Genomic DNA, 14,709 nt, shown 5'->3' on the forward strand with positions numbered 1-14,709 from the left:
GCCGGTTCCGGCGTGCCGTCCCGCGTCCGAAATGTTTGAGAAATGACAGAGTTACCGTGTAGGGGTCCCTCTACTGTACCCTCTACTGTACTGTACTTTACTGTTACTGTACTGTACTGGCACACCCGAAAGCATCATATATACTGTTAATATGTGCATGTTTGTGTGTGGCTGTGTGCGTTAGGTTGCGCACAGGTGGTGAAAAACAACCATGTTGTTTTCGTGCTCATACCCAGACACCCACCCAGCCAGCTACCCAGCCACACACATAGCTCCGTAAGGGAGTGGTTGCACCACTCAAAAATGGCAAATAAGTTTATGGATAAAGGGTGGTGCAAGATATAGCACTTAGTCTTAAGATGTTGGAGAAGAGGTGGAAGCATGGTGAAAGCTGGGCAGGAGTCCTGAGAGCACTTTTTTGTTGACAAAAGAGGAAATTCTGCCCAAAGTTCTTGTTCTTTAATTATTTAATTAGATTCCGATTCAGAGGGCTACGATTCGATGAATTATTATGATTAGATTACCGATGGTTTGCGATGCCAATACATGATTTATTTCCCCCTCAGTGTGTGACTAATAAACAAAGTCAACTGGAAGGTTATATTTCAGAAAACTCACAGGAAGATAAAAAAGTATTTTTTATGAACTTTCTTAACTTTCTAAGGATTTATAAGGTCCCAAAGATCGCACTTTGTCTCATTTTGAGGAGAAAAATAACTATTAAGTATGCCCTGTCCACGTCGGATCGGGATGCAAAAAAAATCTAAAAAGAAAATCTAAAATATTATTTTTAATGCTGGATTAATGCGTATTAATCAAATCTCGTAATCTTGTGGATGGCACAGTTGGATACAATAGCTATCTAAGAATCGATTTTATTTTCCACCCCTACTGAGCACACCCTGCAAAACTTCAATGTCCCTGTACCTCTTTCTGTATCCACTTTTTTAGCCACCTTTTCTTTGGATCGATGCTAGCGAATGGCCAGGATACTCTGGCTACTATGCAGACTATGCATCTCTTTGCCACTTGTTCTCATGTTTTTGGTTCTTAGATTTGCTTCTCTTGACCACACATTAGGTTATTTAGACACATTTAGAAAGCAGGTTATTTAGACAGACGCTAGGTTCATTGTTTACCTGGTATCCTACAGTTTCAAATGTGCATAATGGTGTTAACATGCCGTGTAGACAGATGCTAAAACAGATATTCTTTGTTTACCTGACATTCCAGTTTATTTGAGTCACTACACTGCTCTCTGCACTCTGTTTATGTGACTAGAGTTCATTTTTAATCAGCTTATTCCGATCCCTTACTTGTACTGTAAGTGGCCCTGGATAAGAGCATCTGCTAAATGCCTGAATAGTAAATTGTAGGGCCTTACTGTACATCTCGTTTAAATATGCATGCATGTCAAAATGTCACTGAATAGGAGCGATAGCAGAGATGACAGATACAAATAAATAAAGCCCTCAATTTACAGAGAAACGCAACCGAACCACGTAAACAGCGTTATGATGAGAATAGTTACACACATTTAGAACACTTTCTCCCATAATAACACCATTATTCCCACAAGACCCACAGTGACGGATATTTTTATCCAATGTATAAACAGGGCCTTGACTCACCAATGGAGTTGCAGCGTTCTATGGGATTGGAGGAGTGGTGGAGCGAAGGGAAGCGTGAGTCGGGCCGGCAGCACTTGAGCTTGACAAACAGTGCTTTCTTGGGTGGGCAGCTGAAGTAACGTGTGCCCTTAAAGGTGCCGTCCGTGCAGCCGACGCACTCTTCTTCCTGGAGCCAATGAAGATGTGACATTATTTATTAACCATGTTGTCATGTACGTACGTTGTACCTTATCCCAATGCTTCTCAAACATTTTTCATTTAGGACCGCCTAAATTTATATGAATTTGGCCAGACACCCCCCCCCCCCCATCAGTCATAAATGTCATTTTTATATTAGATGGTTTTGATATGGTATCCATTCCATATCATACTGAAGACAATTAACACACTATAAGATAGTCACGCTCCCTATCAAAATGCACTAGTTTCTGACACACTGCTGCGTCAAAATAATTGGAGAGTAACAGTATTTCACAGATGTAATTCACCCAGTGTCAATTATCTAATGTGATCCTGGGCTCTATACACTCCCTCTGCCAACCTTTTTAATTCTTGATGATATTGAATTGACCGATTCCTCACCAGTTCCAGTCCAGCCAAGGGTTCCAGCAGGCCTGGGGGCAGTCCTACCCAACGGATGACTCCACAGAGAGGGGGGTTCTCCTTCACTTCTACTAGGGAGCCCACCTCCAGACCCGGTTGGCCCCGGCCGGGCGGACTGGGGGGTCGCGGCCCCGGCAGAGGGGCAGCGGAGATGGGAGGCGGGGGCTCCGGCTGTTCCCCCATCACAGACTGGACGGAGAGGGAGAGGGGCCCATGGCTCATGCTGCCATTGGGGCCCGCCTTCCGGTTCAGACTGAAGGGCAGAGAGTGGAACTTATTGTCGCTGGACAGAGAGGCCGTGGCTGGGGCCCTGGAGGGCGGAGAGACCTGGTTGAAGTCTGGCGGCGTCTCTGTGAGCGACTTTGCCGGGTCCTCACCAACTGTCAGAGAGAACGACGAACCAAAAGTTAACCGCATGCGTCAGTAAAGGACGGTTGACGTATGCTGGACTTGGTCCAAAATGTATCAATGTAGACATGTCAGACTTCCATTATCAGACCAGATTTGTTATATTGGATCAATTTCAAAAGCAGTGGTCCCAAAGTACAGCTGGCGTCCATTCTAGCCATCTAACCAGGGGCTGCAACTAGCTGCTAGAAGACAACTACTGTAGCAGTGTAGTTTGGGACCCTGAGGACAGAGTTGAGAACCACTACTCTAAAGGCAAGCGGTAGGTAAGATATTTGCTGGCATAATCACAGATCTCCAGATGCTGATTATGCAACCTCACATTTCCATTTATTTATTTACTATAGGTTAAATTATAAAAGCACATGTGTAGGTTTAAAGGTAGTAGTAGTAGTAGTTCACCCAAAACATGATTTTCAATTACACTCAATGAAGCCTTGAATTCGTGTTTTTTTTTGGGTCGCATTTCTAAGCCAATAATTTGATGACCAGCGGAAACTCCTACCAAGTCTCCTCTTGACCTATGACCCCGGCCCGTCATCAAATTATTGCCTTAGGAAAAACAAGACACATGTGGGTGAACTAGTCCTTTAATCTTGACACATAAACGCAAGTTTGAAACCAATGTACAGTAGCAGAGTCTGAAATAATATAAAAGAAGAAAAATAAATACCAATACACCAAAAACAAAATGTGAGTATGACCCTGAGGAATGTGAAAATGGCATTAGCAATGAAAGGATAACTGATAAAGTGTAATGAACAAACAGCCAACATCACAACATGAGACCAACCGTGTTCCCCTCGTTCCTGCAACAGACAATCATACATAACGCGTATCTCCGCGGTGGACATTCTCCATGGAGAATGCTTGCTCTTCGAGCGAGGAACAATTGAGTGCAGAGGGGAGAGAAACATTGCTTTGCATTGCCGACGATGACCATTACAGATGTAATGAGGAGTGAGATGCCCATTTAGTCTCCCAGAACAAGTCAAACAGGGTTCCCAACTTCCCAACACCATTATCTGTGATATGGTCCAAGGATGACGATGTGACAAATGTACCAATCTCTTCACATAGAGCTCCAGACACAAGGTTTTTATTAATGCTCTTGCTTTCATCTTTGTGAGCCAACATGTCTACCCCTGAGCGACTTCTGAGTGAGATTTTGAGGGATTCACATTTTCCTAAAAGGTTACACACTTGCATGTAACTGGGACCTTCTTTTGCTCAGTGGACATTGCTAGACAAACACATGCTAAATAATGCTTGCCCCGTGGTTGTTGTAGCAAATACGAAGATTGTGCACTACTATTTATTTAATTTCCAATTGTCCAGAATAAATTCCATGTGAGAACAGTAACACCTGATGTTGTCATGTGTTTAGTACTATAAGTAAGTTAAGCATAAGCAAATAGCTAGGAGTGATTCTACAGCAGTGAGCATTATTAAAAGCCTTAGTATACAGATGAAAACCATGCCACACCAATACATCCATGCAGATTGAATCTCGCGCTGAGAGAACATGTAGAAGACTGTGAAGTCTAAAGGTTTTCTTGATAGCAATCTACTGTGTGAAAATGTTGTCCAAATAAAACTGTCTTGGATTGCATTGTAGATTTATTAACCATGTTTTAAATCTAAATGCTGCAAAAATGATGTTAGTCAAAAGTGAGCAATACTTATTTATGTAGTAGCTGAGTGCGTTTATTTTGTCCAAGATGACGACAGAAATCTAGCCATCGTCACGAGAACATTCACACATGTTGTAAATGCAGTTCAGGGAAATTGACAATTAAGCGGAGCTTCAAATCATCAACAGGAGCTTGCTATCAAGATTATTATTTTTTAAGGGTACATCTTGTCCCGTCTCACATTTTACCTTCATCAATATACCATGTGCTTTTGGATTTGGGTTGAGCTGGTGGGTCAACAGAGCTGCCATTTAAAGTATAGTAAAACTCTGACTTGCTCCTACTGCCACACTGGTGACCTAAGCCTGCAAACAATAAAAGTACACGAAAGAAAAACAACAAGGAAGGTGGTGGTAGGAGAGAGAGAGAGAGAGAGAGACAGAGAGAGAGAGGGGGAGTGAGAGAGTGGCATAAGTATTTAGCCACATAGAACATTGACAGTATATATTGAGTGACAGGAGAAGTTTAACAAAATCTAAACCACATACTTTGCTGTTACTAAAATCGCAAACACAATTCGTTCGATAAGCCCATGCAGATGTACAGAGGCAAACAATGCTAGGAACAATGTGCCGCAAGTTTGTGCAAGTTGAGTTCCATCACACAAAAGACCACAGCAGAATAGTTTTGAAGGGAAGCACAAGGCAGAAAAGTGGTTATGAGTACCAGGGTGATCCATAAATGCTGAGAGTACCACATGCATCCCAGAACCACATTAAGTACACATAAAAACTGTAGAATAGAATGGCTTTTATACAACGTTTACAGGCATGACATGTAGAGTCACGTTTCCTTCAAAGGAGTATACATTCAGTGTTTCCCCTAGGATGACGTTGTAGCAGCGGTTACATCAAACTTTGCACTCAAAATTAGAGCGCATTGTGCTCAGAAATAAGAAGAATGCATAACGTTGCTGTCGGGCAGAACCCTCCAATCTCCATATTCTGACTTAGGTTTTTTGTATATTAATGCCCTACTTGACTGTCACGGAGTAGCAGATCCGCAAGCTTGAAACGTGTAGATCTGCTACTTTTTTTAAATCCTGAAAACGGTGTTGGACATATGAAGTTTCCACCCGACAGCGTCAAATCAAACTTTGAGTGTTGTAAGGATCTTTCAATTTATGTGGATGGGGCCGTACGTACTGGTAGCACAAAATAACTTTAGTTTATAAAGACATAAGATGGAGTCATCTAATAATTTACCTCTATATATATCGGCAGTCTGCACCAGTGCTCAATGCATAACATAGAGGAAACACTGACATTATTTTTCTTTACAAAAAGAATCGGCAGGGGTTTGTTAAGAAAACCGTAAAGTACAGTTATTTGGGCACTGTAGGAATTAACAGCACGGTTGGAGATTGCCTTGACCAATCAGACTGCTGTAAACGTGTTGTATAATAACAGAATATAAGAAAATGTTTTCTTCATGCAAGAAACCAATCACAAGAGATTCAAAGGTTATACATTGCAGCCACATCGAATTAACCCATTGTTCTGGAAGAATCTGGATGAAATTATCCTCATTACCATGGCCGCGGTTATATTTTTGAATCATAATTTCACATTTTTAAGGATATTATTTTGAAAAAGCAATGAATGAATTTCCCCAAAATGGAATGTAATTTGATTTAAATGATAGATGCACATGTCGTTTGTGTTTTGCATCTTCAAGAAAAACAGTACAAAATATGCACATATGTAAATCTACTGTAAAATTACTGTACAACACTACAACCTAAATATTAGTCATTATTTCAGTGTTATTATCACACCACGTAGCCATATATGTTTGCAACCTCACCCTCCATGATAGCTCTGCGTTGAGGTCCCGCTTCGTAGACTGCCGGCAGAGAGCGAACGGTGGCCAACAGTACATTTGTACCTTTCTTCGCACATTGTATCCAAAAAGTAAGTTAGTCCAGTCAGATGTTCGAAATTTTAGCAGTCGAGAAAATGTAAGCGATGGGTTGAAATATGCGTTTAAAATCGCTTTTGTCGGCCTGCGCCATGTTTTCCCACTGCAGCCGAAACGGGAGCAGTACTGACACCTGTGGACGGAAGTTGCCTGGGCACATGTTGACAAAAAAAAGCTATTTAAACACTCGTTTCAACCCGTCCGCTTAAAATCTCTATTAGACAGCTACAATTAAAAACATCTGAGAGCAGGGAGGACTACCGTCACTATTTGGATACGATGTGCGGAACAAGATACAAATCGTTATTTTTGACCACCGTTCACCGCGTCACAGCCTACGAAGCGGAACCGGAGTTATACAGCGGAGGGAGAGGTTCTGATCAGAGCTACACACCACGTTGCCATGCACCCTGTTATGGTTGTGATGTCCTTACGTTGTTATTCTGCAATGCTCATGTTACACACTCCTTTTCCTTGATTTAGAAAATGTATAAAATATACACTTAAAAAAGTGATAGTGATACCAGATTTTTTTTGCAATAAAATCCTATATTTCTAACTTTGCAGATTAACAAACAAAAGTCTATTCCAAGTGTGTTGGCTTCCCTCCCAGCAGGCTGTGGGGTTGTTGGATTTAGTGCTGTACCTTTGTTCTTTGGCTTGCTTTGGCCAGAGGACGACTTGTCACTGCTGGTGCCCCTGGAGGCAAAACTGTGCTTTTGCAGCCTTTGGTCCTGCATGGAATATTCTGCACAGCCCAGAAATACACCCAGCATTAGAGGAACATCCCTCCAGATCAGTAGTGGAAAAAAAGTACTCAAATGTTTTACTTAAGTGAAAGAGTATCATCAATATGACAATCCAGAAATACTCCGGTATTCTGTCGGGAAGGTCTGGTATTCAAACTTCACTCGAGTACAAAAGTATTGGCATCAAAATGTATTAAAATGATCAAATCTAGCCCCAAAAGTACCAGATCTACAAGCACACAACTTGAACTCGTCGCTTTGCGATGCATTGTGAGCTTGCAGATTGGCTATTTTTAAATAGACAAAATATAGGGATAAAGTGGTGAAAGCATGTTTTGTGATAATAATACAAATCTACAGAGTAACTGGTAATAACTAGTTTTTAAATAATTGTAGTAGAGAAAAAAGCACAATAATGTCCTGCTCCGGAATGGAGTGGAGTAAAAGTAAAAGTACTGAAATCTTTAAAATAATCCAGTACAGAAAAAAGTCCTCAAATGTGTACTTAATTACAGTACCCAACTACCCATGTACATGTAGTTAAGTTACTTTCCACCACTGCCTTCAGATCAGCATACCTGTACATTTACCTAACATGGTGGTTAATCGCAGTGTATGTAAAACTGCGATTAACTAACTACTCAAATCCTAACATCTCTATTTCTGGAAGTTATTGGCAATAGGGACCAATATTCATAATTCTTTATTAATATCGGTAGAACTTTTTTTACAATAAGATTTATTTATTTTTTGCGCACTGAGCACATAGATGTACCACTGGAGACCAAGTTAGTAGCAGCAAATGTGTGCAAATCAAACAGTCAGGTAGCCTATACTATCATTACAAAGCCCTCAGTGCAGCTGCAGAGAGAGAGAGAGAGAGAGAGAGAGAGAGCTGCCGTTTAACGTCACCTGGTAGTAAAATGAAAGTGAAATGAACTGGACAAAACGCAGCAAAACGGGTGTAGACAGCTCCCGGTCAGACGTGAGTTTTGGCACAAGGTCTCCCCGAACGCCCATTATTTGGTGTACACAACGTTGATAAATGAGGCCCATTATATTATATAGGGACAGACAGTAGGCTGACAGTAAATGGGGAGAGAGATGGGGGGTGACATGCAGTAAAGGCCGTCGGGATCGGGAGTCGAACCCGCGGCACACTGCCAGACTGGATAACCAGCCAAGACCGCTGAGCCACAGCCCAGGCCGGTGTGTTATTTCTTGATAACAGACTGCTCTGCTCTATAACACCTGTCTTGTCCGTGTCTTGTCGTGTTTAATGGCGGCCCGAATGCTCTCGGGCCACCATTAAATGCTAAACATTGCTCTCAAAAATGTTTTTGGAAACATTTGAGCGAGGAATAGACGATGCAGTTCCCGGAAATGGATTCTATTTGATATTTGACCACTCAGCCATACATTATCCTTTACATACTTTGTAATGTGCCAGAACTGAGAAAATGTATCCGTTTGACACAAATACACAAATTAAATTACTTTAAATTTCTTTAGTAGTCTCCGGCAGTAGTCTCCAGCATTCAAAGTTTTAGCAATGCATAAGAAACCCTCACTGTTGTCTCTGGTACAGACAGTGCTGATAAGAATTGTTGTCTCCTAACATGAGTATGAAGAATAAAGAGAGAGCATTTTGCAAATGTGCATATTGGATAGTTTAGGATAGGCCAGATGGAGGGGAAAGGAACTGGTCGGAATAGCGTGTTCCTTTCACACGCTACGTCCGGCTGGGGAAATTCCCCCCTGTCAGGTGAAAAGAAGCAGCTTGGATTCCTCATGCATAGAAGGAAGCATGAGGTCAGTCCGCTGCCCCCCTAGGTTGGCAGAGGAAGTGTAGCACCCAGGATTACATTAGATAATTGACACTGGGTGAAAAAAATGGGTTGCAAAATCGTGGGATAAAAATTATAATAAGAAAAAGGATAGGCCATGGTTCCAGCAGGAAACCTGCGGAGAACTGATTGTGCAGTCCAAGTAGTGAATGAGATGAGACCCCAGGTGAAGGAGTTTAAGTATCTCAGGGTCTTTTTCACGAGTGAGGGGACCCTAATAGTTAGACATTAACATCAATCCAACACTGATGATAGTGCTGTCAAACAATATGAAGCTATGCAATCTATGAAAAAGGTTTAATCTGCAAAAACAGTAGGGGTTGCTGCTTCATTTCTCTCTCTCAGATATAAGGGGTGCTTCACTGCTTGGCCTGAAAAACTTTGAAGACCCCTGGTTTACTCAAAACAAAGAAGAAGTGGAGGTTTTCATTCTAGCCATCTAATGAGCCACTCATTCACACCTGGAACACTACAGGGCGTGATGGATTTAAGACACACACTTTTATTTTTGGTTAATGTCTTTTTGAAGCTTAACCTTAATAAATATATCAGATATTTTGTTCCACTCTGCATTATCTCCAGAGCATTCATATAGAGCTGAGATTGGGAGGTCAGGGGTGCAAATGGTGTCAAGTGCATCCCTGCTTGGCACTCAGCAAGCTGCGGAGTACAGGCAGCTACAAACTAGCATCCTGTCCTAGAGGTGTACTTGTACTGTACATCAAGCTGCCTCATGCTACAGAAACAGGAGATAGGCTCCTGACCGTACTGTACAGTATGGGCCACATGGCTCCTGAAAACAGGTTTGACGCAGTCATACATCCATTAGATATGGATATACTGAATGAGGGCAAATAAAGAGGGACTGTAATAAAGCTCATTTGGAGTCTGTTTTGGTGGGAGAAAAATAATTGATACATTAAAAGGATTTAACCCCTTAAAACCGGGAAGGAATAAAAAATAACAGATATACAAGCTCATATAGTGCATCACTTTGTGCCGTGATTTTCACTACTTTTGCGCAACACAGTCATATAATATGACAAAGTATAAATACGGGGCATTTATTAATGGATATACAGACTAAGATGAAATACTGAGATACTGTATAAGCCAAACAGAGAGCTCTCCCTCAGACTACATTTGTTTGTGTGTAACCAGACATGAGATGGTTGGCAGAGGGAGTTTAGCGCCCAGGATTACAGCTTAGGCATTGGCACCGAGTGAAAAAGGGTTTAAAAAAAAATATCAAAGATGTCCGCCCACTTATGGTAGGTCTGGGGGAAATCTAAATTCAATGTGGAGACTAGAACGGTATTGAAAAAACAGTGCTAGCAAACCAGGAAACCAATTCTCATACTGTACCAAATGTGCCTAAAGTGACAGTGTTTCCATTTTCGACACACATGTTTCACACCACCACAGGGAGTGCAGTGCCCGGTGTCGAGTCGGTCGAATACGTTTCGGCCCAGTTTTACTCACACACTCAACCAACCAACTAACCACTCACCTGATGTTGGCTTGGTGGACGGTGGGTGGCACAATAACATAAGTAACTAGAAAAAGTGCCCCTCAGGGCACAGGTCTCCACCAGGCCAGGTCAGGTTGTGGCCTCCTGGTGGCGCTATAATAGGCCAATGTGAAAAGGGTGCCATTTCTTCTTACGCCTTAGATGGCAATTGGATGATTTGAGGCATTTTGTTCCAAAAATGTGTTTTGCAAAAATCCACCTGTTGGTGGCGCTATAACAGGCCAATGTGAAAAGGGTGGGATATATTTCTCAGCCTAGTAGGAAAGTCCGTGAAAGATTTCAAGTAAATTGCACGCTGCGTTCATGATTTGAGGCTTTTTGTTCAAAACGGGCCAATCCTGCAAACTTTGAAAGCCAATGTTAGCCAATTCGGATGGAATATGAAATATTGGACAGATCCGTCTTGAACACATGACTATAGAGATACTGTGTAATGATTTGTGGGATTTTTGGACAGAATCTGGAGGAGTAATATCCAAAAATGTGTTTTACAAAAGTCGGCCTCCTGGTGGCGCTATAACAGGCCGTTCTGGAAAATTTGGGGCAGAGGTTCATCGTTGGCATCCAGGGAGTGTGTGTGCAAAATGTGGCATCGACCGGGTTGACGTGCCGGAAATTAGCCGTACACAGATGGACGGACGCACACACACACACACACACACACACACACAGAGTGCAAAACATACTCTCTCCCCATGCCTTCGGCCTGGTGGAGACAATAAGTTCAGAAGACCTCAGCAGCACAGTGTGTGTGTGTGTGTGTGTGTGTGTGTGTGTGTGTGTGTGTGTGTGTGTGTGTGTGTGTGTGTGTGTGTGTGTGTGTGTGTGTGTGTGTGTGTGTGTGTGTGTGTGTGTGTGTGTGTGTGTGTGTGTGTGTAGAAATGTCTTGGCTGGTCTGGCCAGTAATTGAGATCAAGCCTTTGTTTTACGAAGTCATTCCCAAGTTTTCCCATGATTGTTTGCAAGTCGCATTAAAGTCACTTTTCAGTCTTATGTCTTAAGGTCAGAGACAACTTATGAGAATTTCATTACACATCCCTAACAAGCAAGACAGAAGCAAGGCAGCCAAGAGTATCCCTGTAGACATTAAGATTCACAAATAAACATTGAGCTGTCCAATAAGGCAGGAATAGCAACTTGCAAAATAAATAATTATTTCTGTTTGGGGTTAGATTTGTCTCTTTGCAGTAATTATCTTTGCACTATGATTAAGTACACTTCATGAGGCCTGCCATTGATTGTACAATGCATTTGGGTTTCAAAGTATAAAGAGTTTTAAGTAGGCAGTATATTAGTAAAAAATAATAAACAATCTAATTTTGCTTGAAGTTAGGGCTTCGTCAGGAGAGGACATGGCGGAACACAAACAAATCAACAAGCTGACGCGGAGAACAAAGACCCTGAGTATCTCACTTGACTTTCAAAAACAAGTGAGCCATGGACACAAAAGGCCCCCTGTTCGCCGCTTGCAAGCCAAACACAAACCCGGGAGCGTTCAGATTCGGCTCAGCGCTGCTGCGACCAGAAAACACTGTGGCTCGCTGTTGATTCCCAACGCTCAGAAATGCACAGATTCAAGCGACCAATGTGTTGTAGCCGTCGACGCGGGAATTAAACAGTGCCACAAACTCACCTGGCATAACGTCACAGATGGGGACGAGGCGAGTGTGCTCCAAGCTGGCGAAGTTACACAGCAGTTTCCCGTCGAACACACCGTCCCAGTCCCCGATTGGATTGTCCTGGAAGAGTTGGAGAAAGAGACGTAGTGTGACCCTCGCAGCAGGCGTTCCTCATCTCGCTACCCCCCCCCCACAAAAAACATGTATACAAGTCTGATCAAGATCGCTCAGCACTAGTGTCAGCCTGCCATGGCACCATCATTACTCAGTTCCTCCCCCAGGCTTAAAACAAAAAAATCAGTAAAAGATAATGCTGTCTCTCTACCCATCTATTCAAACATGGTGTATTGGCTAGATTCCTAGCACTGCCAAAACATCCCAGCTCCTCTTATCCACTCCACGTAAGCGATGGAACCTCATGCCACCCAAAATGCACCTCTCCCTCTGCAAACGCAGCTACCACAGTTTACCGCTCCCCTAGTTTGAGGCTCCTCTCTCCACTGGGACCACGCTTTGAGCCGTGTGTGTGTGTACGAGGCTGGCCGGTGCTGCTGCTGTAGTAGTAGCTATCTAGAAAAGGCAGGGCGAGGCTGGGGAGCTGTGGAGTGAAGCAGAGCAGTGGGCTCTCCTCCTAGGCTGCCCGCTGGCCCCCTGCCACATCGTTGGGTCATACAGTGCTCAAGTCTTTACCTCACTCCCCGCGTGACTTGCCTTGCCTCCGTGTGGGAGGGAGGCTCAGATGCTGCGAGTGGGCAGAAGCTGCTGCTGCTGCTGCTGCTGATTTCAGCTGCGAACGGCCAGCAGTCAAATGTCTCACTTATATGTACTGTATATTGTGAATCTTTTTGCTATGACTAGGCATCTTAAAACTGGAAATAAAGGAATAGCCAGCATTTCAGCGCTGCACTGAGCGCTGAGGATGGCCCATCTGTGTCCGTTGTCTGTTCGCCAGAGGTAATAAACCATGTGAAAAGGACATATATTGTTTGCTGGCAATTCCTTTATTTCCATTTGTACCTGTCTTAATGTCTTATAGCCTTGCACCTATAAGAATACTCTTCTAATGTGGAGTGTTGCAGGTTTTCTGCTTCTGCAGTTTCTCTTCCTCTCATCTTAAAACTCCAGCCTGGAAAAACTAAGCAAGCGTAAATGCCAGCTGCACATGCCCGCAAAACACTTCTAACCTTTTCACCGGTGTACCGCTACCAACTTCTCTGCACCGGAACCCTTTGGTCTAAGCAGGTGCGTGGATTAGCTCGATACTCCAATCCAATCGAACAAAACAGATTCACTCTGCTTTGATGTTGAGTTCGCTTTCCATGAATTTGTGAAGAAACAAAAATGCCTGGACTACCAATATGTGCTTTCTTCACCCACGCTGGACAATAACCTGTCTGATGAGAAATATTTTATTTGTAATAATATCAGGGCTTGGGATTTCACAAATGCTAAGACTCTGGCTACAGTCAATGTATTCTGTAACCTCAGATTCTTGTGCTAACAAGATACTAAAGATGAGCCAACAGCAGTAACTTTAACATCAATTTACATCAATATATCATTCGCTGCCGAGATAGTCTTTTGACGCCTTTACCTACTTCTCGTCCGAGATCGTTTTTTGACACCGTATCCCCGTTTCTGAGAGAAACGGATTTAAAAATAAGACGGTTAACATTGGAGTGGTTGGTGGCGTTTAACGAGTATCAATTCAGCCACCAGATGGCGGTGATGGTGGTAAAAGAGTTACCGGTACGTCAAGGAAAGAATAAGGAAAGGGTAATGGCTAAGGGCAAGCCTTCAAATGCTAGTCTGATCCTTCTATGATGAATAGTTTAGAAGTGATGTACGATCCTGCATTGATCAATAACTGAACTTCTTGACCTTCACTTTTGAAAACCAAAGTGCACCTTATAACATTTTGAGTTGGTAAATATATAGCCTGTATACCATGTATTGTGCCTTGTTACTGGTCCCCCAGACAGACTCCCAGTTTTGTCACCTTTGTTGTCTCGTTTTGTATTCGTATACTGTACTAATTGTACTGTCTTCACCGTGGTCCAAGATACATAATTATGTTTAGGACATTTCTGCCAGGATTCTGCATGGCAGAACATTAGGTTTTATGGCCTTGTGTTGTAATTTGACAGTGATATAGGTATTACAGAACAGGTGACATAGAGACAACCTAGAGGGTATACTATGCGCATGACATCATCATAATACCCGGAGGTTATGCGAGAACGCCTATTGAGTGGCAAAAAAAAAACTTTCTGGCCTTGACAGCGCATGCAAGCAAACAGAAGTCCTATCTGATTGCAATAAACAATGTTAAACTCACTTTGCCACTCGATTTGTCCCTCACTTAATGCATGCGCATATCCTGTATACATTGACTGCAGTGAGATTGCTATAGAACATTGACATCTGGGATTAGGCCTGTCCCAATTATTACATAATCGCCTAATCGCCAATTATTTGAGATAATCGCATCATTTCATCATGTTGAAAAACGTTCATATATCTTCTAACATTTTCAAAAATAGTGGAAATAGCAGATCTGCAACCTCAAAACGCATCACATCATGACATGTTTTGAGCTTGTAGATCAGCTAGTTACACAATTCATATGAACTACAAAGTTATGAAATGATGTAAGTTATTTGTCACAAATTGGACCCGGTCCGAAACGGGACCGGTGATATCGGCT

The 14,709-nt window shown here is 42.6% G+C and overlaps 1 protein-coding gene across 5 annotated transcripts in view; it reads right to left on the minus strand.

The window, feature by feature from the left end:
• cyld (cylindromatosis (turban tumor syndrome)) overlaps positions 1 to 14,709 on the minus strand; it is a 40,114-nt gene that overhangs the window by 16,200 nt on the left and 9,205 nt on the right. For 3 of the 5 annotated variants that reach the window (XM_079496098.1, XM_079496097.1, XM_079496099.1), the window contains exons 5-9: positions 12,017 to 12,122; positions 6,903 to 7,004; positions 4,525 to 4,641; positions 2,214 to 2,614; positions 1,632 to 1,797 (exon numbers count right to left, since the gene is read on the minus strand). In XM_079496098.1, coding sequence (XP_079352224.1) covers positions 1,632 to 1,797; positions 2,214 to 2,614; positions 4,525 to 4,641; positions 6,903 to 7,004; positions 12,017 to 12,122 — 892 coding nt within the window. The remainder of the gene's footprint in view (positions 1 to 1,631; positions 1,798 to 2,213; positions 2,615 to 4,524; positions 4,642 to 6,902; positions 7,005 to 12,016; positions 12,123 to 14,709) is intronic. The other 2 variants (XM_079496100.1, XM_079496101.1) reach the window with 2 other exon arrangements.

The sequence above is a fragment of the Electrona antarctica genome, assembly GCF_951216825.1.
Source record: "Electrona antarctica genome assembly, chromosome: 3".
NCBI lineage: Eukaryota > Metazoa > Chordata > Actinopteri > Myctophiformes > Myctophidae > Electrona > Electrona antarctica.